Genomic DNA, 24,442 nt, shown 5'->3' with positions numbered 1-24,442 from the left:
GCTCAGTAAAGACCAGTTGATCTGGTGGCTGGCTTAAGACAGAGACGATCTCTGTTCTTATGTAGCTAATGCCTCTGCCGCCTTCGGAAAACCTCCTGAGGGCTCTCTGGGGATGGTTGGGCCCTGCATGTGTGTGTGAGGGACTCTTAGAGGCTTCCTTTTCCTTCTGGTGATGCTGAGCCTTGGTGAGACCCTGGGGAAAGCCAGGGTATCTGCTGCCGCCGTGGTCCTAGCCTCACCCCGATTCCCGCTGGTGTGCCAAGGTGGGGGAGATAGGAGGAACACTAAGCAGGGGTCTCTGGGTGTGTGTGTGTGTGTGTGTGTGTGTGTGTGTGTCTGCCTGCATCACGGAAATAAAAATGATAAAAGCCTGTCACTGAATTCTGGGTGGCAGTAAATTACTTAACACCTGAAACAGGTTGAAATGTGGCCACCATGGCTTTTAATAAGCCCATCTCTGATGCAGCAGCTTCCGCGAGGAGCCAGCCGGGTCTCTTCTCGAGGCATAATTTCATCGCGGCCTCGGCTTGGCAGTGGTGCAAATAAGATTTCACTTCCCCTGTAAATCTCCGAGGGGGGAGCGCAAGATTTCATTTGCGCTGTCAGTTAGCGCTGAGAGAGCCTATTTACTTTGCTGCAGGACTAGAGGGTCCTTCGGAGAGGCCAGACACAGAGGCCAAGGGTGTGTGTGGCTGTGTCAGCACTGTGAGATGACATGGGTGGAGGAGGGCAGGGAGGTGGCGAGTGTATGGTTCTGGGAGCACAGTTTGTTTGGAGTGCTTGAAAGTGGACCAGCAAACACCACCCATACCTACAGCGCTTCAGGAGCAGGGGAATGCCCTCGGATGGGTCAGGGCCTTCCTAAACAGGGTGCTAGGAGTCTGCCACAGGACACGGCTGTGGGGCTGTGGCTTGGGGTGTTGGGCCTTTCATAGGTTTGGACACCACATGTCTGGGGTGCTTTGTGAGACCAGATACCCCTCTTAGGAAGTAGGGGCATGAGAAGGGAAGGTTCTAGAATCCAGTAATAAGGGCAGGCAGGAGACTTGGAATGGGCACTTTTACTTTAGAGTTTGACCAAACAGTAGAGCGGGATGCATCACACGGGTCTCTGGATCTTAGGGTACCCTTGGAAGCAAGGCAGCCGTTCTGTTTTGTTTGTTTGTTTGGTTTTTCAAGACAGGGTTTCTCTGTGTGGTCTTGAACTCCAGAACCTGCCTCCTGACTGCTGGGATTAAAGGCATGCACCACCACTGCCCAGCATGCCATTCTAGTTCTTAGCGGACACCAGCCCTTACCCTCAGTGATAAGCGGTTCTGAGACTTCTTTGGGAAAGAGGAGGCCCTGGGCTGCTTTGCTGGTGGTGACCACAGCCCTTAAGCCTCTGTTAGCTGCTGGTCTGGGAACAGCTTGAGAATACAACCCTCTGCCCTGGCTCAGGGGGCTTTGAGCTCCCATTTAGTTTGTAGCCTTGTCACAGGTGTGTGGAAGGTAAGGTAAGCTTGGGGCAGGACTGTCCCCAAGGTGGGTAGGGGAGAAGATGGCTGTGGCCACTGGGATTGCTAACTGTTGTGCTTGAAGGCATTCCCCTTCATGGCCTCATTGGTCATGGCAGGTGGGTGGTCTTTCTCTGTGTGGAGCTGCTGTGTGCTTGGACAGTGCCCCAGCTGGGCAAGGGTCATGTGCTGTGGAGTACTGCCAGCAGGCCGTGGATTGGGCGGGGTTTGGGGGCTCTCCTGATTGAGCCTTTCATGGTCTTCATGGGGAAGGGCTCGAGACAAGCCAGAACCTGCAAGGAATTCTCCAAGGTGTAGCCAAGGGCTGGACCAGCTGGGGCAGGGCCAGAGCCTTCCAGCAGAGCCTAGACCTGAACTTGCCTTCCTGTCCTTGTCTCGGGTGGTGAACGGGGCCTAAACTCTCCACCTTCATCTGCAGCAACACCCTCAGTGGGAGCCTACCTCCCTACAGGACCCCAGCCCCAGCCAGGGCTGCCCTTCCTCACTCCTGGAGAACCCTCACCAGGCTGTTTCAGGAACACTGCATCCCTAGCCCGAGCACAGAGTAAGCCCTCAATAACCGTCTCTTGGCTGACTGGCTGGCCAGCCATTTTCTAGAAAGCTCCTAGAGCAGCTTCAGAAAGAGGAAGAGAGAGAGAGGACAGAGTCCTCCTCGACACCCAAGCATCTCCTTAGCAGTCTGAACCTGCCCACTTTGTTCTTGTCCCTAATGGCCATCTTAGTGCTGTCTCATGGAATGGCCCTCTTGATCAGTTCTTGCCCCCGGCATAATGGGAAGTGAGGTCTAAGGGGTGGACGATGGGATGGGAGAGACATCTGTAGGGCCAGAGTCGTCAAGGTCACCCCTGCAGGGGCCACCAGCCATCCAGGCGTGTGGAGCAAAAACTGCTTCCTTGGAATTTAAGGGGAAACTCATTAACCCCCACTGAGATGTGAGAGCAGATCTAAGGAGGAGTAATGAGTTCTTGCTTTATCTTAAATTTAGCAGGAATCGCTGTTGTTCTCATGAAAATATTTTTTTCCTCTCCTCACCCAGGGGTGTGAGATACACCGATGAGGCTCCTGGAGCTGTGAATGTAGTGGGCGCATGCAGGGTACAAGGGGCATCTGGAGGGGATGGACACTGGGGTGGTGGGCAAGCACTCATTCCCAAATGCCAGGACAGTTCTGCTCTTATCAGGGTGCCCACATGGCTGCCGGAGCCTCTTAAGGGATAATCCTCAGCTTTTATTAGTAACTCTCCAAGTGAAGACCCTCTCTACATCTGCATGTGGCACCAGGCTGCCCTGCATGGATGGCTTAAGAAGCTTCTGGTGTCAGCTGCTCTCCCTGTTCCAAGTCCCTCCTTTTCTTGCTCATCACAGAATCGTTTTAGATGTTTTTTTCTTTGGCTGGTATTTCATCTTTCTTTTTTCTTTTCTTTTCTTTCTTTCTTTTCTTTCTTTCTTTCTTTCTTTCTCTCTTTCTTTCTTTCTCTTTTGTGTGTGTGTGTGTGTGTGTGTGTGTGTGCGTGTGTGTATGAGACATGGTCTCAAGTAGTCCAGGCTGTCCTCATATTATGGAGCCACTGATAGCCTTGAACTCCTGATCTTCCTGCTTCCACATCCCAAGTGCTGGGACTACAGGTGTGCACCGTCATGCCTGGGTCTGGAGCAGACACTGAACGTTTGCTTCTGCCAGGGAAGCTTGTTAAACCTAGAGTCTCTATCCTGTCTGGCTACTATGCTGTGCCAGTGGACCCCAAGAGCAGAGCCCACCCCCTCCCCTGCCCGCCAGCCCTGCCCTGCCCTGCCCCAAACAAGGCCTGGGACTGCTCAGGAGGAGTATTCCAGACACCTGGCTCCTGATGCCTGGGCTGCGGAGCCCAGAGTCAGCAGCTGAGATGACTGTAAAAGTTAAATTTTTCTATTTATTTCAAGAAAGGACAAGGCAAGTGGACTTGGACATTTTATATGAAACAGACAAACAGAAAATAGGACCAAGTAGTTAGTCACATTCATCTCAACATTGAAGTTTCAAGGCACCTACATTGAAGGAGGCCAAAGGGCGGTTCCGAGTGCACTTTGGTTTGTGTTGTTGTCGTGGTGGGGGGTTTGCGTCGCTGTGTTCTGAAAAACCTGTCTGGTGGTAGTCGGAGTGAAGCAGGTGGGCCATGAGGCTGGGCATAGCCAGGCCTCCCAGGGAGCAGGGCCTCATCTGCCTGCCAGTTCCCAGACTGCAGCCACCGCAGGAGGGGCATTCCTGTCACTCAGACCCCTGAGACTGCTTTGCCCTTCAGAGAAAAAGAAAGCAGAGAGGAGCGAGCAGCGAGCAGCGGTGCTGAGTCTGTAGCTGGGGCAGGCATGGGCTTGGGAAATCGGTGGTTCAAGGCCCGCCTCACTGCAATGGGATGGGCAGGCCTCCCACCTTCTTTAGCAAAGAGCCCATCTATTCCCCAGAGGCTGGCCATGGGCCCTCAGAACCGGGGACCGGTTATACTTTCCAACATCTGTTCTAGTTTACGTGGCAATACCAATAAGCACTCTTTGCTCACCAGGATGCCACTGGGAAGATGGTTCTGCCAAAACCTCCACCCTGCAGCCCTGACACAGGAACGGGGGTCCTTTGGGGTGGCCTGTGCCTTTGACATCCCTGCTCATACCTGCTGGTGTCCCTAGCCAGCACAAGCGCAGGTCTCCACAGCCTGATTGGTTGCCCTGCAGCCTCCAGTGCCGCATCTTCCTTTTTCTCTCTGATGACAAGGCTCCAGCGGTGGATGGGGGTTTCCTTCCCACCAGCCTCTCTGGAGGGGCTGGAAGACACCAGGACCTCATTCTCACACTGTACCCTGGATGCCCAAGTGGCTTCTTGGTTGAGGCCGTTCTCAGGTGGTCACGCTGGGCTGGGGGAAAATACCTAAGGCTACTTTGGGGTTTGGTGTGTAGGGCTTCCCTACTTTGTACCCACAACCTTCAGGGATGGAACTGGTACAGGAGGGGTAGGCGTGGAGGGCCCGCTCGCTACCCTGCCTCCCATCCCAGGCAGGGAGAGTGAGCAGTGGCAGCCTGGGGCCTGCTGCGGCTCTGATTGTGGTTCAGGTCGTGCTTGTTTTTCTGTCTTGAAGAGAAAGTCTGATTAGCTCCTCCAAGCGGGTGGCTGGGATGCGGGGACTCTCTGCAGGGGTGGCAGGCCAGGCAGGCTGTTGCTTTGGCTCTTGTTTCTTGTACCACTCCCTCAGGTCTCTAGTTTTCTGCCAATCCTCCTCACCCACTTGATGCAAATTTTGGAGAAGGGAAACTGAGTCACCCTTTCAGGCTGTGGTTGCTGCCAGACCTCTTTGAATCTTCATTTCCCGTCCGTCTGCTGGAGACACACCAGTCCTGAAGCAAAGCAGGGTGGGACGCTTCTGGGAGGAGTTGCCCAGGTGAGCCCCTCTCCTCACCAGGTCACTGGACAGGCCACCAGCCAGGTGGAGGACAGAAAGTGGCCCTTCACTGCCAACCCTCAGGCCTTCCCCGTGACTGAACAGATAGCAGGGGGGAAGGGAGGGTGGTAAGAGGTCCCCTGCTGGTCCCCTCAGTGACCCCAGGTGGGTGGGTAGGGGAACCAAACTGCTGATAATTCAACTGTGATGGCTGCAGTGTCTGGGGAGTGGGGCTGTATGAAGTGGAGGCTGATCCACCCACCCACCAGGCACACTGCCCACCACATATCCACATTTCTTTCCTGGCACAAGCTGGACAATTCAGCAACAAGGGCTTGTGATGGTGATTTCAGAGAACCCAGGGTGGCTTCCGGAAGCAGGAGCAGCCCCAGGCTAGAGTTGTCTGGACACAGGTCAGGGGAGACATGAAGAGTGCTGGTGCCCTTCCCCTGTGTGGCACACCTTGCAAGCCCCATTATGATGAGAAAATGGGAGTGCCCCCAAGGATGATGAAATTCCCCAAATCAGAGAAAAAAACATACATTAAAATCTGAAAGAGGTAGAGGCAGGAGGATTGGAAACCCACGGTCATTCTCAGCTACACAGAGGGTCTGAGGCCAACCTGTCTCCAAAAAAAAAAAAAAATCAAAGGAGGTAGCATTGGAGGATCAGAAGTTTAGTGCCAGACTCAAGAGGTAGGGGTGAGGTGGAGAAAAAGAAAACACAAAACTGAAGGGTAGGAAGACAGCAAAGGGACTCTTCTTATCAGTTGTTTTTAAAGATGCCAATGTGGACATTTCATACAAATAGTTGGAATGCTTCAAAAGAATGGGCAAATGCCTAAAAAATGGTGTGTGTTCGAACAGAGCCCCAGGCACCGTCAGCCGGCTGTGATGGATGGACAGGCTGGCAGTGTTGAGACTGTGGGTTACTCCTGGGTGTGAGGCAGCTGGGCTTGAGGGAACAAGTCCAGGGACATCCTGGGGCTTGGAGTACTGAGCCCAGCATGTGTCCTGTCAGCACCCCCCACCCCCACCCCCCACCAGCGCCCCCCTCGCCTACCTGCTGAGCAGACTGGGGAAAGATGTCTTTGTATGTCCTGTTCTGGGGGTTGTGATAAAGCAAGCATGGGAAACAGAATCTTCTAGACAAAGACCTAGACCTTAGCTCAGGCTGGAAAGCTGTTTGTCACATCCTCTGATAATGCTTGGATGCTTCATGGGAGTGAGAGCTTACTGACTGCTTCTTCCTCTGCTGGGCCCAAGTTTCCCTCTCCTGGCCTTCAGTTTTCTCTTTACAGCTGGCCTCACTCTTTCTCTGGCCCCAGAGAGCAGCAGGTCCCTAGCATAAGGATGCAGGATATCTCACGGCTCTGGAGTCTTACTCTCTACCTGATGGCACAGGCTGCTTCCTCTGATCCTGATGTGACTTGCCATCTCTTAAGGCACACTGATCCCATAAGACAGGATCAGTCTGCCCAGGGATTGGCACAGCTGCTGGATGACCCTTCCTGTCCCTGAGGCCCTGACCAGAGCTCTTCAATTCCAGCAATCCTTAGAGATGCCAGCTCCTCAGGGATCTGGGCAGGGACATCTGCTATCCCTCCCATCCAGGCCTGGAAAATGCCTGCTGTGTGGGCGGCCACTTGGGGCAGGTTCATAACCCACAAAAAAAAAAAAAAAAAAAAAAAAAAAAAAAAAAAAAATCCCCTTTCCCTTCACCTCCAAGGAGTTTTATCTCTTCTAATCAATTTAGCAGACTCGCTTGGTTGTAAACGGTAATGATTTGCATTTTTGAGCCTTTTTATCCTCCTTACCAAAAAAAAAAGCCTCCTCTCTCTGCTCTCTGGAAAGCCTGTGAATTGCTTGTTAGTGCTCACCCTGGCACCCATCCAGCCTCGGCATCAGCTGCTGTCACCTGCGCCACTGTCTGTGTGAGTACGGAACGCGGCTCACGGGAGGCCTGCAGTCCTGACCCTGGCTGTGACATGTCATCTGGCCCTTGGGGGACACAGGCCACCATGCCCACTGGAGCCTATCCCTGCTGCCTCTGCACAGCTCCCCAGCTGCTGCATCCAATTTTCCTTGTTGTATTTTTCATAAGCAAGAGGCTCTGAAGCCCGGGCCCCTCCCTGGTGTGTTCAGCGGGAAGCAGATGTCTGAAGAAGGCTGGCTTTGGGACTTGAACTGCCACTTGTGGGGGGCTGGGTGGGAAGGGTCCTGAGTGTGGCTCTGGCTTGTTCCTTACTCCTCTTGCCAGTGGCAATGAATGAGGAGGCTCAGGCTGGGAGACCATTCCAGACACACTGCCCACCCCTTCCGTTGTCCACACTGGCCCTTCCTACCCAGCAGCGGCTCCCCCACTGCCTTTGCCATTAGAATCTTCCAGACTCCTCAGCATGGAGGGGTTGCTCTCACAGGGCCTTCGTGAGCAAGCCTTCGCCCCAGTCACCCTCATTTTAAAGAGGGGGACGGAAGCCTCACATTTGCATACCAGGCCCCTGGCTCCCTTGCTGGGGCTGAGCTGGGCGGCTGGCCGACTGGAAGCCTGGGAAAGGAAGGAGAGGCTGGTGTCGTGGGACAGGTACGGGCTTCTGGCTCCAGGAAGGGAAGGTTGGACTCCTAACCACAGTGGTCTTCCCGGAGGCTGTCACCTCCCTGTCAGCATTGCCCAGGGTGAGGAAGGGGTAGTGTCCCAGCACCTGCTATCCAAGGCAGGATCCCCCACACAGGGCCACAGAAGGGCTCCACGTTAAGGAGGAGGCAGGCCAGGAGGCAGCCTTTCGGGGAAGATGGAGGCTTCCTCAGGAAGAGGATGCAGATGAGGGAAGAAAGGGAGCTTTTGATTCATGTCATGTCTGTGGAATTGAGTATGACTAATTAATAGATTTTATTCTTAGTAATCTCTTAAGCATTCCATACGTTGGGCCCCACGCCTGAGCTGAGCCTACCAGAGACTTCATTCGCAAAATGCAAATGCCTGTGGCCCTGCTGCCTCTCCTTCCTTGCCTTTTCTTCCCCATTTTTTTTTTAAAGAGGAAATTTAAAGTAAAATTGCCATGTAATAGAAAAAGAGATTCCAATCGCTGCATCTAATTACCACGAAGGGTAAACCACTTAACCAAAGAAGTGTCACTGGCTTAAATGCCACAGAATACACTCCTCAGGGCTGAGGCCACCGAGGTTGTTCTGGTTGGTTAGGGACTGTGAGGGTCAGGCAGGCCCGCCACAGACTGCCCTGTGGAAATGTCAGCGGCACCGAGACAGGATCCCATAGGCCTCCCAGGGTCAACCCTGGCTTCCCTCAACCTCTTCTACTGTAACATGAGGCCAGAAGGCAGGTTCTCTGTCTCCTTTGGAGAATGGGACAAAGGTCACACTTGGGGGCTTTCCGAAAGGACGCTGGGGAGTGGGGTACTGAGTGGTAGAGTGCTTGCCTTGCATGGCTAGGTCCTGGACTCAATCTCCAGTATTCTCCCATCCCCAACCCACACAGAATAAAGAGTACTGGGAAAACGTTAACACGTGAAGCGGCAGAAATGACACAGGAAGGGCTCTCAGGGGCTGCAGGGCCATGGCTGGGCAGTGTTAGCGCTCCTTAGGGGCAGTGCCAGCCCTGGGCTCTCCAGCTGGGTGTAATGTGCAGTGAGCCCCACTAGAGCAGATGGATTTGGTCCTCAAGTTTTGACGTTCTGCCTGTGACTGCCAAGCCTCCTGTGTGGGTCAGGCTTGCTCTAAGTGATGGGGGAGGAAGTTCACCACAGCTCTAGCATTTGGCCCACAAGTTCCTGAATCTCCAAGTAGGGCCTTCCAGCCTTCCAGGCAGCTCCAAAAGTTTTCCTGGTCACCAAAGAAAGTGACCAGACCCTTCTGGGGCAGGGAATAGAAAGGGGAACATGGGTGAGTCTAGGGACAGGGTAAATTACAGGTGCAAGGTAGGGGTGGGGACTTGGGGGTTCTACTTTCCTGGGACCCCGGGGAAGGCTGGCATAGTGCCTTGATGACTTGTTCGGCATCTGGGACTCTCCTTCACATACCTGTTCCTCACAGATGGGCCTCCTCTGAGCCTGCCTAAGCCACCAGGACTAGGGTGCTATTAGGGTCATTGGGGACAGCTGGGCTCCAGGGTGCACATTTATACAGACCTGAATCTGAGGCTCGGGAACATTTCTCTCTTGACTTCATTATGTGGGGAAATGACTTGGGATGAAGAGGGAAGAAAGGTCTCCTTTCCAATGATCCATGTCCATACCCCTTGGCCGTTCCCTGGGGCTGGTGGGCTGGGGTCTCCATTTGGTATGATGACCCCTTGGGTTCTGATCAGGAGCCTGTTCCTATGTCCACTACTCTGGGGCACCTGCTGGTCCATTTCTTTGTATTTCATCTCTTCACTGAAGGGCCAGTTGGCTCTTTAATGTCCAGCAAGAGGATGGCCCCCCAGGTACACTTGGGGCAGCTGGCTGGCTGCTTCTTCCTGCCTTTGCTTTGGATAGAGTGGCAGAGGTCTCTTGAAAACACAGTCAGGAGCTGGACCCCTTCTCATGCGGCTGCCCTCAGACCAGTGTCTTCCTTTGATGACTTTTTTCCCAGTGCAGGGCAAAGGAACCCGTTGACAGATGGTGACCCGGGCTCCCCAGTACAGGACGAAGCAGACATCAGAACTGCAGGCACCGCTCTTCCCTCCTTTCTGGATTTGCTGTCATTATTTTATCATCGTTTTAATCTCATGGCTCACCACACTGTGGTGTCAGTTGATAAATGATAACGACATTGATTCCACAGGGAGGGAATAAAATCTTAGCTCTTCTGAGGGCCCCGGTCAGCACCCTTTTGGAGGTTGATGTTTTTTACAAAGAAATCTGATTTTTCCCTTTTGAGAACAGAGCCCCTGGTGTGGGCATGGTTGAGATTTTGTACATGTGTGCATGTTTGTGTGTGTGTGTGTGTGTGTGTCTCCCAGGGATTTTCTGAAAATTTTTTTTCCCTTTTTTCTGGGCTTTGTTTGAGCAGCCATGGAAACCAATGGGTCTAGCCAGCCAGTGTGTGTGTGTGTGTGTGTGTGTGTGTGTGTGTGTGTGTTACACATATATTTATAAACAGTCCCTGCACTAATTACCTGTCCCAGGAGAAAGCTTAAACACTATCGTGGAGATGGGATCTATGGGGGAGGGACAGATGAGGGCACTCACTGGTCATCAAGGAAAGCTTTTTCTCCATATCAGAAAGGAGAGTAGCCTGGCTCTAGGTTGACAGGATGGAATCCAAACCATCAGCCAGATTTTCCCTAACTCTCCAGTGGGATGCAGATACCAGCGCCTCTAAAAAATAGCAATACCCTTCACCTGGGCTGAGGCCCCTCCTACCACCTGGCTGAGGCCCCTCCTACCACCTGGACTGAAGCCCTCCCCTCCACCTGGACTGAGGCTCCTCCCCTCCACCTGGGCTGAGGCCCCTCCCCTCCACCTGGGCTGAGGCCCCTCCTACCACCTGGCTGAGGCCCCTCCCCTCCACCTGGGCTGAGGCCCCTCCTACCACCTGGCTGAGGCCCCTCCCCTCCACCTGGACTGAGGCCCCTCCTACCACCTGGCTGAGGCCCCCTCCCCTCCACCTGGACTGAGGCCCCTCCTACCACCTGGCTGAGGCCCCTCCCCTCCACCTGGACTGAGGCCCCTCCTACCACCTGGCTGAGGCCCCTCCTACCACCTGGCTGAGGCCCCTCCCCTCCACCTGGACTGAGGTCCCTCCTACCACCTGGACTGAGGTCCCTCCTACCACCTGGCTGAGGCCCCTCCTACCACCTGGCTGAGGCCCCTCCCCTCCACCTCACTCTCACCCCACACATGGTCTACTTACTTACTCAACGATTTCTAGGAGAAAGCAAAATTTTTGCAATTCTATTGTCTGAGGAAATGTCAAGGACTGACCCAAGAAGTGCGGAGAGGACAGACACGCAGCTCTATCTACCCATCTGTACTGAGACACGTGACATGGCAATAGGCGGGCAGACAGATGCGCCTCCACGTGGCAGGGAAAGCTACGGCTTCCGTCAGGGCTTCTGCGGAGTTCGGTGACTGGAACCGAAGCGCTCGGCACTGGAAGGAAAAGTTCGACTGTTTTTTGTTTTTGTTTTTGTTTTTTTAATTGACTATGGTATTGTTCGGAGAATACCACGGAGAACGCCATATTTCTGCAGATCTGGAAAGAAAAAGCATGGAAAGAACCAGGGAAGAGATTTCAGGACAGTATCTCCGTAGCAAAAAGTCTTCTTCCGCTGGCTCTTTTGTGAGGAACTCGAAGCCTTTTCACTGAGCTGTCACCGTGAGCAGGCAGCACGATGGTTGCTGGGGGGCTCCATGCCATCATGTCTATTGGTCATCTGTTTCTTTCCGATGGCCCTGGATGGAGTTCGAGGTGTACACAAATGTTGTACAGGTAGTATCGATCTGGTTCAGGAAAAAAAAAAAAGTCCCAATCCAACCCTTCCCGCTAGATTATTAGTCCTAACTCTCGTGATCCAGTATAAATTATGTCTCCAACAATGTTGAATTTCCCTCTTGCCTTCTATGTGTTTAAAAAAAAAATTTTAACCCTACTATTGTGTTCACCAACCCTCCCCAAACTTTGCTCTCTGCTGGGAAAGTCACTGCGGAGTTTCTCTTCCTGGCTCCTGGTATTGCAGCGGGCTAGACAGAGCCGTGTGGGCACACTGGGAGTGGCAAGCTTCATGTGTAGGAGTAGTCCACATCAGGGATGCCACCATCCCGGTAGCCCCGTGTGGTGCCATAGCCAATAGTGTGGGCGCCCTTGCAGAGGCTGCTGCCATTGGAAGGGAATATGGTGTGCACCACGTACTCCTCTTTGGAGCGGTATGGGTTGATGGGTAGCATCTGCAGTCCTGGGCCTCGGATTTCCAGAATGGAGTTATCCTTCTTGGTCCCTGACTCCATGTAGTCATCCTTTTTCCTGTTACCCCTGTTGTAGACCCTCTCTCGGGTCAACAGCTCACCAGCACGGTGCACGTACCAGCAGATGGCTCCCAGGACCAGGAAGAGAAAGACAAGAGCTACGGCCCCACCAATAATGCCAGCCAGGGGCAGGCCTGCCATAGGGCCAGCATTCTGTTCCTGATTGAGCGTGGTGGTAGGGCCGTAGCTATCAGCCGTCTCTGCCTTGGCACACACAGGTGTCTCATCAGCCACATAGGTGTTGCCAGTCTCCATGGTGACCATGCAGATAATGTAGGTGGACTTGGGCTCCAGGGCTGTGAGCAGGTACTCGGTCTTGTCCCCCTGCACCAGGGTCTCTGTGATAGAGCCCACAGCCGGGCTGTGGCCCAGACGCAGCCAACTGAGCCGGAAAGAGGAGGCAGGTAGCATGGCCTTCCATGTGATTCGGATGGAGTCTGCCGTCAGTGGCTTCACCTGGATGACCAATGTCTTGGCAGCATCACCGGTGGCCATGGGGTAGTCAATGTTGGAGTCGGGGATGCGCAGTCCTGGCCTCTTGGCCTTGAGGGTAAACAGAGAGCCCTGGGGCGTGGTGGCGGAGGCGTGGTTGCTGGCTGTGGTCTTGGCAGCAGCGTTGGCCGCATTGCCCTGTGATCCCGCCTCAAAGCACTCGTCCATCTCGCTGGTGATGTCTTTGATGGCCATGCCCCGGACCTTCTCAGGGCCCTGGCACATGAGGCCCCGCACATTGACCACCGCAGCCCGTGCCTTCACCCAGTCCCGCAGCCACATGAGGTTACAGCCACAGAACCAGGGGTTGTTCCTGAGGAGCAGCTGTGCCAGGTTCCCCAGGTCATCAAACAGGCCTCGAGGCAGTGTGGTGAGGTTGTTATTGGACAGGTCCAACCTCTCCAGCTCCCGCATCTTGGCCAGTGTGTTGTAGGGGATGTGGCTGATGGCGTTGTCCTGCAGGTAGAGCTTCTGCAGGTGGGCACTGGGCAGGTTGAGGGGCGGGGCAGCCAGCGAGTTTCGTACTAGCGACAGCTCTGTGAGGTTCTGCAGGCGGCTGAAGGTGTCATCCGCGATGCGCTGGTTGGCCAGCAGGTTGCCATCCAGAACCAGGCGCCGCAGGCTGTTGAGACCCTTGAATGCATGTAGCGGGATGGTGGAGATGCGGTTGTCATCCAGCCGCAGCTCTTCCAGGGTGTGTGGCAGCCCCGATGGGATGCTGCTCAGGTGGTTCCGGCTCAGGAAAAGTAGCTTGAGCTGCTTGCTGTCAGCGAAAGCATCCTCCTCGATGCTCACGGTGGACACGGAGTTGTCATCCAGGTGCAGCTTCTCCAGCAGCGGGATGCGAGCCAACGAGTCCCTGGCAATGGTGCGCACGTTGTTATCCTGCAGATGTAGCTCTCGAAGGGAGCGGGGCAGGTTGACGGGGAATTCGTCCAGGTCATTCTCGTACAGGTAGATGACCTGCACTTTGACCTTGGTCTTGAGGTCCTGAGGGATGCCTGCGTTGTTGATCTGGTTGTTCTGTAGGTAGAGGGTGGTGGCATCATCAGGGATGTCTGAGGGGATGGATGTGAGTCCCCTGTCGTTGCAGTAGATGAAACCATTGTCGCAGCGGCACACTGACGGGCAGGTGGTGCTGTCGATGACCTCCGTGAGGAAAGCAATGAGGCCATAGCAGAGAAACAGCCAGTCCCGCAGGTCCATGGTGGCTGTGGTCATCACGACAGTGGCTGTGACGGTGGCAGCGGGTGTGGTGGTAGTGGTGGCAGTAGGGTGTGCCACCACCATGGTGGACAGCGGGTGGAGGCCTGACCCACCTAACCTGGAGCCTCAACACCTGCAAGGAGCACAAGATAGGTGTGCTGAGTGTGAGACGGTGACAGGGTCTGGGGAGGGAGTCAGGAAAGCGGGGCCTCGTGGGGCTGAGGCCAGGCGGCAAGGGAGGCCTGTTTCATGCCAATCTGGAGACAGGTGAGCTCCCCGGCCAGGGTGACTGATGTTCACTGTGAATCTCATCAGGAGGGTCTGGTCCTTGAGAGGAGCCAACACCCTAGGGCATTTAATGTGTGCTGCTGCATCCGGGGCTGTGACCTCACAGCTCCTGATAAGCCATCTTTAAGGGTCACACAAATGGGGCCGGCCAGTGGGATAGATGTCATGGATGAGCCATCATTTCTAACAGGACTGGGATAGACCTAATTCTGGAATGGACTCAGGGTCTGAAGGAAAAGCTTGTTTCTGGGAGGCTGTGAGCTCAAGAGGCGTGTCGCCACAACCTTCAGGAGAGACACAGCTGACATTGTCACTGGTGGGCAGTGGAGAGCACCGAGCTCCTTGTCTGGTGGTGAAACACTACGTCCTGTTTGTCAACCATGTGTTCCATACACAGAATGAAGTGTCAACAGACCTGACTCCTGGCTCGGTGTTCTGTGTTTTCTGGGGAACTATTCCATACCTAGTCTCTCCCCAGCTGAAATAACAGGGCACACACACATATGCAAACACACACACACACACACACACACACACACACACACACACGTACACTTACACATCAGCTTTCTTGATTTAAAGAAATGAGACAAGTAAAGGAGGGAGGTGTCTGCACGCTGAGGAAATTTTTCTGCAAGGTGTAATTTCAGTTTTCGCAAATAGAAAAATTGCAGCATAGAGTTTTCTCATTATTTTACTGTTCACAGTGGTAAAAAATCAATTAAAGAGAAATTATCTTTCAATCTCAGTAAAAAAGGGTGTCTTCATACAGCTAGCAAAGGTCTGCAGTAAACCTCAGGGTCAAGGAGGCTTTCAGGGCGGAATGTGATGACTTCTCTCTCTGGGAGAATAGCTCTGGAGTGCGGAGCATGACCGGGTCCTGCCGAGTGACCAGACGGGACTTCACCAGGGTGCTCTAGGAATCAGGTGTCTCTATTTCTCAATTACACTGCACCCTTCCCTCATCGGTCCCTCTCTGTTCCCGGCAGCTTTTCTCTATCCAGTGGCCTCCCCCTCCCCCAGGATGCTGCGAAAACACTGCAGCCTCTGCTAGGTCTTCCAGGTGGCCTCCGCTCTGTCCATCCACTCAGCCATGCATCCCTTGGTCCAATCCATCCCTCTCCCTACTCACTCACTTATGCAGCCTGCCTGGCCCACTTGCCCGGCTCCACAGTTCCTCAGGCTGTGACCTTCCCTGCACACTGAGCAGTTCTGTCTACCTTGCCCTGGGGTTCACTGTGGTCTTGTTTCCTTGGTAGTCCTCAACAGAAGCCTTGACATCAAGCTGGTCCCTGCTGAAGCTCCCCGGACCCCTCTTCTCCTCATGCGTCTCTCACTCAGTGTCTTGCGGTGTTCCCTAGCCTGCCTCCTCCACTCATCTGCCCACCATTCCTCCACCTCCAGCCAGCTAGCAGGCACTGGGATATTTTGTACTGCATCCCTCTCCTCTGAAGCAGCTGGACCCACTCTGCTGCCCCGAGTCATACTTCCTTCTTCCCAGAGCTGATCCTCAGAGACACATGCTGCCCCCTTCCCCCCCACACTTCCTACAGGTGAGGCCTTTCCTGGTCACCTCGCCAAAAACTGTAACCCCAGAATATGCCTTCTCTCTGCTCAGTGTTTACAGACTCATCACCAGTTAGCATGTGCTTTACTTTAGAGCTATGGGGTCTCTTACCCATTAGGGTCTAGCCTAGTCATTGGTACACAACAGACCCTTGTCAAGTATTTCTACAAAGAAATTGGTACCGACCCATTCTGAAGAAACTGCAGCACAGCCCTGCTGGCAGGAGGCTGTGGAATCCAGATGTGCTCCTAGACCTAGAATCTCACTGCATCACTCCATTACCCCACCGAGACCGAGGCCCAGCCAGCCTATGGGTTGGGACTGAGGGCTCTCTTGTCTTCACCAGACTCCTGTTGCTCTGTGTGTGGTATGGACATTCCAAGCTGTTCCAGGCCTGACCTAATCCTCTTGCTGTGCTCATTACCTTGGGATCCAAAGCTAAAGACAGCATATACACCCAAATAGCTTAGCCCTTGAGCCAGCCCCGTCTTATTCACAGCACAGGCAGCCCATGCTGTGCCTGATGGTCATATACACAGTCTGTTGTTCTCTTTCTCACAACTTGAAGTCTGCAGTACAGAGAGGCAAGGGGCCCAGCCATTCCAAGGTCACAGACACCCAGACCTCTGGCCACACACTTGTCTCCTCTTAAAGGAGCCTGAAGGTCTCATCACAAGTCACTTTGTGAACAGGGATGAGGAGTGGGACAGGGCAAGGCTGGAGACAGAGGGCTTCGGCTTGCTCCCAGGCTGCCTCACTTTGTGTTGGGGTTGTGGCCCAGCACCTCTGCCTGAGCTTGAGTTTGGCCAGAAGACACCTGCTCCCGGCCAGCTGATGAGTTCTATCTTGAGGGACACAGGAAGCCTCTGCCCTTGGCTGTTCTGGGCCAGTGCCCTGAGCAGAGCCAGACTTGTTAAGGCCAAAGCCAAGGCTGCCACCACAGTCTCTGGCACGGACATCTGTTCTCCTCCCATTGAGCTCATGGCCACAGTCCCCAGCCTCCCGAGACTCTGCATCATAATAGAGTCTAAATTGCACCTCTCAGAGATGTTTGATGGATAATGGAGCAGCAGTGGGAGGCAGGGACCCAAGGCCTTTCCACTCCCCTATCTGCTGCCTATCCATCTTGCCCAAGTGTCCCTGGCCACCTTGCTTTCCCAAGGCCAACTCCAGTCTCAGCCCCAGGAGTTTCAGGAACAGGACAGATCCAGCTGGGGAGGGAGACTGCAGCCTCTCTAGAGGAGCCGTTAAACTGCCCAGACACCTGGTGGCCTTCTCATTCCCTTGTTGTGTTTGATAGTTTATGTGGTCATCAAATTAAACCTGGTAAATTGCCCATCTTTTACGGGATCACTGGTCGTCACTGTGGGGATCACACAGATGAGTGCGGTATGAGTTACAGCCTGACAGCTCTGTGACGGACAGCAGGATCCGGACACTCCACTGGAGAGGTGCAGAGAGACAGTTCAGGCCGGTGACCTCCCTTGGCTGAGGGGGGCCTGAGGGGGGCCTGGGGCAATTACTGGCTTCTGCCAATGGCCAGGACAGAGTGCCGTGGGCTCAAGACCTGCCCGTACCACTTCCAGGCGATGTGATTTCAGTAGTATGTCCTCTCTAGGCTCCAGCTTCCTGTCTATGTATGTGGTTGACAGTTGCCCTTACGTGAGAATTTAAGGTAATAGGAGATTTTGTGTGCAGAGTGCCCCACATGCAGAATGTCCTTCCTAAGTGCGGCCCATGTCCCCGAAGCTACCCACCTCCTCCTTATACATAGGGATAGCCTGTGTTAACTGCCCTTCTGTGCCTCTTCTTCATGCCCTGTGGCCACTGTGCCCACTGTGCTTGCTCCCCCTTCCAGCCATGGACAAATACCAGCCCTAGAGAGGGAGACAGGGTGGGGCTGCAGCTCAGCTTGCAAAATCCCAGGGCCCTTAGCATTCTGACACGCTGCACACACTGTCCCGCTTCCCCAGGGCCTTTGCGCAGGTTGTTCCTGCCACTCTGATCCCAGTGTGGGCTGGCCTTCAGCCTCACAGGCCAGCATGCACTCTGCCCACAGGCCTCAGCTGTACCACCCCCTCCTGGAAGCTCTCTGACCCTGATCCTCCAGAGTCCAGCCCTGCTTCCACTCTACCTGGCAAAGGCATCTAAGCAGTGTCTGTGAACAGCCACCAGCCGGGGAAATTCAACTCCTAGCTGTACACCTGTGGCCGTCCAGTGCCTGCACCGATGTGTCCCCCTACCCCTGTGAGGGACATCGGCTAAGACCACATGCAGGGGCAGCTACAGATCCAAGACCGGGCATGGACATAGTGTGGGGGATGGCAGTTATTTTATGGCCTTTGAGGGGACACAGGCAAAGGGGGAGGGACTGAGCTGACTGGGCACATTCTTAAAGGAAGTCAGGCTGGGAGACAATGGAAGACTGAGAAGACCACCCATGCCTCCTAGCCAAGCTCCTCTTTTTGTTAGTCAGTGAAGACAGTTCCCTAGAGGGGGTGAATAACATCCTGATGCTGAGTATCAGGCATGGTCTCAGCTCCCATTAGAAACAAATGCCAGGCGGTGGTGGTGCACACCTGTAATCCCAGCACTCGGGAGGCAGAAGCAAGCGCATCTCTCTGAGTTCGAGGCCAGTCTGGTCTACAGAGTGAGTTCCAGGACAGGCTCCAAAGCTATAGAGAAACCCTGCCTCGAAAAACCAAAAAAAAAGAAAGAAAAAAAAAAAGAAAGAAACAGAAGTCCAGATGGCCCCAGCCCTAAGGAGGGAGACTGTAGAAAGGCCAGAGGCTCACAGACTGGAACCCCATGGCCTTCCAAGCCCTAACCCCTGCCTTGGGAGATACTCCCTGGGTCTATTTCCCCTGCTATATGCTGCTCACAACCCCTTTTCTGGGAAGAAGGCCTGGCTGGACCCGAGGGGAAGCCACCCCATTTTGCCCCGTGTTCCCAAGTACACTTCTCATCTTGGAAGCTGGGCTCAGGGTGTCTGTCCTGTGATGGCCTCAGCCAGCCCTCTCCTCCTATTGCTCAGAGGGGCAAGCTGTGCTCCTGATGCCAAAGCCCTGTGGCCACAGCCCGGTCTTTCTGGGGACACTGGCTCAGGCCTTGTGGCTGCCATGGAACTTAGTGATGCCATTTTCTATTTACAGAGTTCATCCCTGGCACTTCCCAAAGCCAGCAAGGGGACATAGTGTCATATGCCATAATACTACTGACCCAAGCGTTGTTGTGCGTCTCCCCACCCCCATGGCTGGGGTAAGGGATGGGGCTCCAGACAGTGCTATTAGGAGCGGGGTGACCTGTGATCATAGCATGCCTGTGGAGAGGGCAAACGCATGTACTCATGTAAGTTTCCTGAAGCTGAATAATGCCCTTGTGGACCCCAGATCTTCCACTTCTCCTCCTCCATCCTCAAATTGGGGCCTCTGGTGGTGTCTCTTCCCCTCCTGGAATTCACTGTGACTCCCCTAAATCTTCTGAGGCTTTCAGGTCCTTCCAAAAGGCCGAGCCTGTGCTGAGGCAGACTGAGCTAGGAACAGCAGCATTCAGCCCCCCGGGGAGAAGGCTGAGCAGTGATTGGCACTTACCCTGCCCTACACTGCTGGGGCTGCTTCTATCTCCGTCAAAAATTAACAAAGGGCCCCTCAGTTTCTCATCCAGTAGTTAGCAGCTACTTCTGGGACTCAGCTGCAAACAAGACTGAGGCGGCCTCCCAGGCAGCCTCTCTCCTCAGAAGACTTGCCTTCTCTCAGTCTCGCCCATGTAGAGGGGTAGCTTCAGGCTTGAGGGCTTCGTCTGGGAAATGGGACCAAGTCTACTTCCTTGGGGTCTTGTGAGGATAAAATAGGCTACTTTCAGCTTGGCTGAGCACTCCTTGGTCACAGAGAAAGATGGGTCACTTCATTAGCCACATTATTTCACTGGTAAGTTACAGATGAGGCCCAGGAACTGGAAGCTTGTTCCAGCACATGCCATGGGAGCACCTTCTGCACACCCTGACTCTCTAGCATTCTCTAGTTTGGGCTGCTCTGGGGTGCCAACCAGTCTCACCCATCACCCCAAACAGCTTAGTTCCCCAGTCCTTGTCCAGTGGTAGCACTCAGCATTTGTAATGCCTGGAGAGTTGGGGGGCGGGGATTCTTTTCAAATCTAAAGTTAATTATTTTTCTAATTTCATGCCGCATGCATTATGTATCAGCCGTTATCACTGGCAGTAATTGCAGACAGGTATGCAAATCTACCAGAAATGAACTTTGAGTTCACCTAAGCGCGTGGGCCGCTGGGTGGGGCCGGGCAGCAGGATGTCCTCCGTGGCTTCAGAGAAAGTGAATCGCTTTAAAAAACAAGACTTTCAAATTGTGTCTTAGGAGGTTAATTATATTGATAGCAGTATTCGATATTAAACTATGCAGGGCCAGGAAGGGGGAGGGAGACGAAAGGAGACACATGTAATTTTGCTTCTTTCTCTCTCAGCATCTCTTAATGAAACGGTCCTCCACCTGATCCTGCCGCCTGGGTCCCTTTGGAGTAAAGCTGCCTCCACTGAGACTTAATTCCTTTGGGGAAGGAAAAAAAAAAAAAAAAAAAAAGAGGCAGATTTAGTGCCAGTGGGCGGGAGAATGAAGAGAAGGGCCAGCACCAGCAGGGCAAGTGACAGTCCTCAAGACCGGGGCTGGGGCCGGGATCTTTGCTGCTGAGCCCCTCAGTTTCCTGCGGGAGCCTGGACTGCTGTAGGGGAAGAGAGGAGCAGGTGTGTAGGAAGTGCTGATTGGAATGGATCCCAGGCAGGCATGGAGGCTGGGGCCTCTCAGAAGCAGGCAGTCAATCGGCCCTGCTCTGAAAGAGGATTCCTATTTGTGACCTCCAGTCTCCTGGACATCCATTACGTGTCTGGCTCTTCCCACTGGACCTAAACTTCTAGGGTGTGGCCTATCCTGTGCCCAGCAATGAGCCTGGCCCAGAGAGGCTCCGTAAACATACTTTATGTCTGTGTGTATGTGAGGGCCAGAGGTTGCCATGGGATGTATTTATCGCTCTCCACCCTTATCTTTTGAGACAGGTCTCTCGCAGAATTCAGAGCTCACTGACTGGCTAGGCTGGGCAGCCAGGGATCTCCAGAGATCCACCTGTTTCTGTCCCCACCTCCAGTGCTAGGGCTACAGATGTGTACCATCATGTCTGGCTTTCATGTGGGCACTGGGGACCCAGGCATTTCACTGATGGAGCTATCTCCCCAGCCCACATCTTGAATAAACGAGACAGCTCTATACTCTAAAGCCCAGAACTAGGCAGCTGGAGAAGAGGCAGAGGTGAGACCTTCCCATCAGTACCACCTCAGAGGCCATGATGGCCTGGGTGTCCTCATTATAGCAGTCCTGAGAGACAAAAAGTCCTGTCTGAACTATGAAGAGCTGGCCACCCACCCAGGCCTCAGACTTGCTATCCAGAGCTCTTCAAATTCAGCTGCTCTGGAGAAGCAGGCCCAGGAAGGCCTGGGTGTGCCCCAGCTTGGTGGCCAGCTTGGCACTGTGCAGCTACAGGCACATCTCCATGAGTGCCCATGCCATGAATGCATGCGAGCGCAGAACACCGACAGAACGAACCCTGGGAGTGGGAGGACGAGGACTCGGAGCCCATCTGTCTGCCTTTCATAGATGTGCAGGGACAGGACCAGTGACAGCCTTCGAGCAGTCTCTCCGAGGTCTGAACTCTCAACCCCTTCCCCACAGGTTTGTAAGAGCAGGTGATGGGACATGCCCCAGCTCACCAGCACCTCTTGCCAGCCACCAGTCTATGGGCTCTTCTTAAGAGTCTAGGGGGTCTTGCTGGGCGGTGGTGGCACACGCCTTTAATCCCAGCACTCGGGAGGCAGAGCCAGGCGGATCTCTGTGAGTTCGAGGCCAGCCTGGTCTACAGAATGAGATCCAGGAACGGCGCAAAGCTACACAGAGAAACCCTGTCTTGAAAAACAAAACAAAACAAAACAACAACAACAAAAAAAGAGTCTAGGGGGTCTCTTGGGAGTAGCTGGCCTTGTTTCTGGCTCTAGCCCATGTGTACAGAGGAGAGGCACACTCAAGGAGGGGACCTGCCCTCATTTACACCAGTCTCAGCCAGAACCCCCAAGGCCCATCCCAGGCACCTCTGCCCCCAAAGCCCAGAGTGTTTCTTTGCGTTTCTCCACCTCTGGTACCGTGAGGCTGCACAACGCCGGCTGAGCAGATTTTCTATCAGCGCTTTGAGCACCAGGATCGACAGGAGGTGGTTGCTGCTCCCCTCTGGTTTGGCCTGGCCCCAGGAATTATCCCCTAGCTCCTCCTAGGGGCTGGGAGGAAGTTGAAGATGCCGAGAAGAGAACCATAGGCAGGCGGGGCCCAGCTGTGTGCTCGCGGCCCTGCTGCTAGGTTGTCGCGCCTTTATAATAAATAACAGCAAATAGCCCATCCGCAGGGCATCCTTCACGCCAGTGGCTAATAACACGGCTATTAATGCCCCCGCAGACGGCGTACGCAGCGCACGGCTCTGACGGATGTCCCAGGCCCTGGCGCAGTCATAAATCAGGTCCTCTCTTGGGGCAGAGCGTGGGGAAGTGTCATTTTCCATCTTAGTAATGAATTGGGGCTTCCCTGCCCTGCCCAGGGCGCTGAGGGGTTCTGAGGTTGCTGGGATTACTGTTTGCAGAGGTACCACCCCTCCCCTCTTGGAGCCCAGGAGGAGCTGGTCCAGCCAGCCACCTGCTGTGTGGCCTTGGGGCACTCAGTCCACCTCTCTGGACCCGTCTCTTCCCTCTAACCAACAAAAGGACTGTACTGGAGGTCAGTGCCGATGATGCCGGGTGGTAGCTCCTGATCAGCCCCACTATGGCTCTCTCAGACCAGAGCAGGGCCGGTCCAAACAGAAGAGAGCTTGGGATTCTTGCTAGTTCAAGGGTAGCAGGTATCAAGGCTGGTGGCCTTGGTCCCCTAAGCTCTTGCCTAACCCACCGCAAGGCCTCATGGTTGTCCCATTTGTACAGAGAAGGTGGCCAGGCCCAGGAGGAGGAAACCCTGCTGCTGCTGTGGCTCACTCCCAAGTGGTCTCCTCCTGTACACCTGTCAGAGCCCTGCAGGTGATCCCTACCCCAGCAAGCAGAGGCCTCCCATGGGGGTGGGGGGTCCAGAGGGCAGGACTCAGTTGCCCCTCCCATGCACTGTGCTCCCTCCAGGTGGAAAAAGACTCTTGTCACCCTTCTGGGCCACCAGGAACCCTTCCTCACGCCCCCTGCCCCAGACTCTTACCTCCTCTGTTGCTGCTCCCCGGAGCCACTGGGTCCCACTGGGGTCACTGCTTCAGAATTCCAGGCCACGCTCACCTCCCTGGCCCCATGTCACCAACAGACCCAGAGGTACTCAACCACAGCCTGCAGCTCTGGGGCAGCAGGAGCAACGAGGCACGCAGAGAGTAAGGAGGTCGTGAAGTCTTCCTGTGGCTAGGCCTCAGATGTGGCTGCGGGCCCCAAGCGGCATCTTTGGCACCCTAGGCCACGGGCACTGCTGACTTGGCTCTCTGGAGTGAGGGGTATGTGTTCTGTGTGCACCCCCGGGGACTCCTGAGCAGGGCATGCCCTACAGCTCAATGTCAGTCCCCGGGGAGTGTGGCCTTTCACTGGCCACCACTTCCACCGCAGCTCTTTGTAACTTTGGTCCTTTGTCCACAGGCCGCACCTCTTCTGAAATGCCTCTGTGGGGCTGTTACCCCCTTTTTCTTTACCAGGGTTTCTTTCTTTCTTTCTTTTTTCTTTTTAAAATCCCTTTAAGTCACTTGGCAGAATGGCTCAGTGCAGAGAGCGCTCTTGCGTGACAGAGCTGAGAGGGAGCCACTCTCCAAAGAATCAGTATTCCTGCCGCTCAGGCCGCATCTGTGGGGGTGGGTCTGCTACCCCCTCGGCAGAGTTCCGATGTTCACCACAGGCTGTAGCCACATTGCCCGCCTCGCACTGCTGAGCTGTCAGGCCTGCGTGCCCCGCTTTGGGAAGCCACTTTGGGGGGCAGGGGCTGGTCTGCTTGGCTGCTTCTGTTTGTAGAGAAGTTTCTGGAATGGGTGAGGCAGGAGGGTGGGTTATTCCTGCTTCAGCCCCTGGGCACAGCTGTCAAGAGGGAGGCCTTCTCACCCACTCCCAGCTTCTTCACCTGCCAAAGGCAACACCAGCAATCAAATCCGAGGAAGTCAAGAGCCCCAGGGATGAGTACTACAGGCAGCCATGGCCACACCCCCTCGTTCTCAGCGCTTCCCAGTCTCTGGGTTGGTTTGTTGTTTTTCCAATATAGGGTTTCTCTGCAGGCACTCTACTGCTGACCCTAGCTCCCCTTCCTTGAACAAATACCACTTCCCTCCAAGCCTGGCAAGGGTCTGAGATTACTGTCCCCACCACTTATTACTTTTTAAATCCAAGTAATATGCAGAACCCTTCCTTGTAACTACCTGCAAGGACTGGGCAGAGAAAGATGAAGTCTGGAGGCCTGGCACGATGGCTTAGTGGCGGAAGACACCTAGCACCAAGCCTGAAGACCCTGGGAGCTCACATGGTAGGAGGAGAGAACTGACTCTCACCGTCCTTCCCTGACCACACACACTAACTAACTAAATAGGTGTAATAATTAACAAAAAAGAAAAAGCTTGGGAGCTCCTGGCCTTGTCCAGCCACGCGCCAAGCCTGGGGCAGCCTCCATTTCCCCAGCACATGCTTCTCTTAATTAAATGTCATTTGAAGGCTCCAACTGGGCCATCCTGGCCTTGGCTTCCAAAACACCCCAACTTCCATGAAGTTGGGTCTCCAGTGTCCCTGACCTCCCTGCTTCAGCTGGCTGTCTCCTGGGGGGCCAGCCTTCCACACCCAGCTGCCCTTCCTGCTGTAGAGACCTGGGCGCTGCAGGCTGTCCCTAGGAATACAAAACAAAGCAAAGCTGTCCCCTCCCTCTGTTAGCAGCCAGCCAAGAAGGCCCAACTCGGGCATCTGCTCCCCT

The 24,442-nt window shown here is 54.4% G+C and overlaps 2 protein-coding genes across 8 annotated transcripts in view; one reads left to right on the top strand and one right to left on the bottom strand.

The window, feature by feature from the left end:
• Macrod1 (mono-ADP ribosylhydrolase 1) overlaps positions 1 to 24,442 on the top strand; it is a 144,520-nt gene that overhangs the window by 28,009 nt on the left and 92,069 nt on the right. The window lies entirely within an intron of this gene.
• Flrt1 (fibronectin leucine rich transmembrane protein 1) overlaps positions 3,407 to 24,442 on the bottom strand; it is an 82,442-nt gene continuing 61,406 nt past the window's right edge. Inside the window, exons 2-3 of one of the 4 annotated variants that reach the window (XM_052714169.1) lie at positions 22,718 to 23,608; positions 3,407 to 13,715 (exon numbers count right to left, since the gene is read on the bottom strand). In XM_052714169.1, the coding sequence (XP_052570129.1) occupies positions 11,642 to 13,666 (2,025 nt within the window). In that variant the 5' untranslated portion in view covers positions 13,667 to 13,715; positions 22,718 to 23,608 and the 3' untranslated portion in view covers positions 3,407 to 11,641. Of the gene's footprint in view, positions 13,716 to 14,546; positions 14,751 to 19,796; positions 19,997 to 22,717; positions 23,609 to 24,442 lie in introns of those variants that run through there. The other 3 variants (XR_008213211.1, XR_008213212.1, XM_052714170.1) reach the window with 3 other exon arrangements.

The sequence above is a fragment of the Peromyscus californicus genome, unplaced genomic scaffold (assembly GCF_007827085.1).
Source record: "Peromyscus californicus insignis strain IS unplaced genomic scaffold, ASM782708v3 Scaffold_4__1_contigs__length_199733344, whole genome shotgun sequence".
NCBI classification, from domain to species: Eukaryota; Metazoa; Chordata; class Mammalia; order Rodentia; family Cricetidae; genus Peromyscus; species Peromyscus californicus.
Note: the sequence above shows the minus strand (reverse complement) of the source record. Positions and strands in the feature narration are given on the sequence as shown.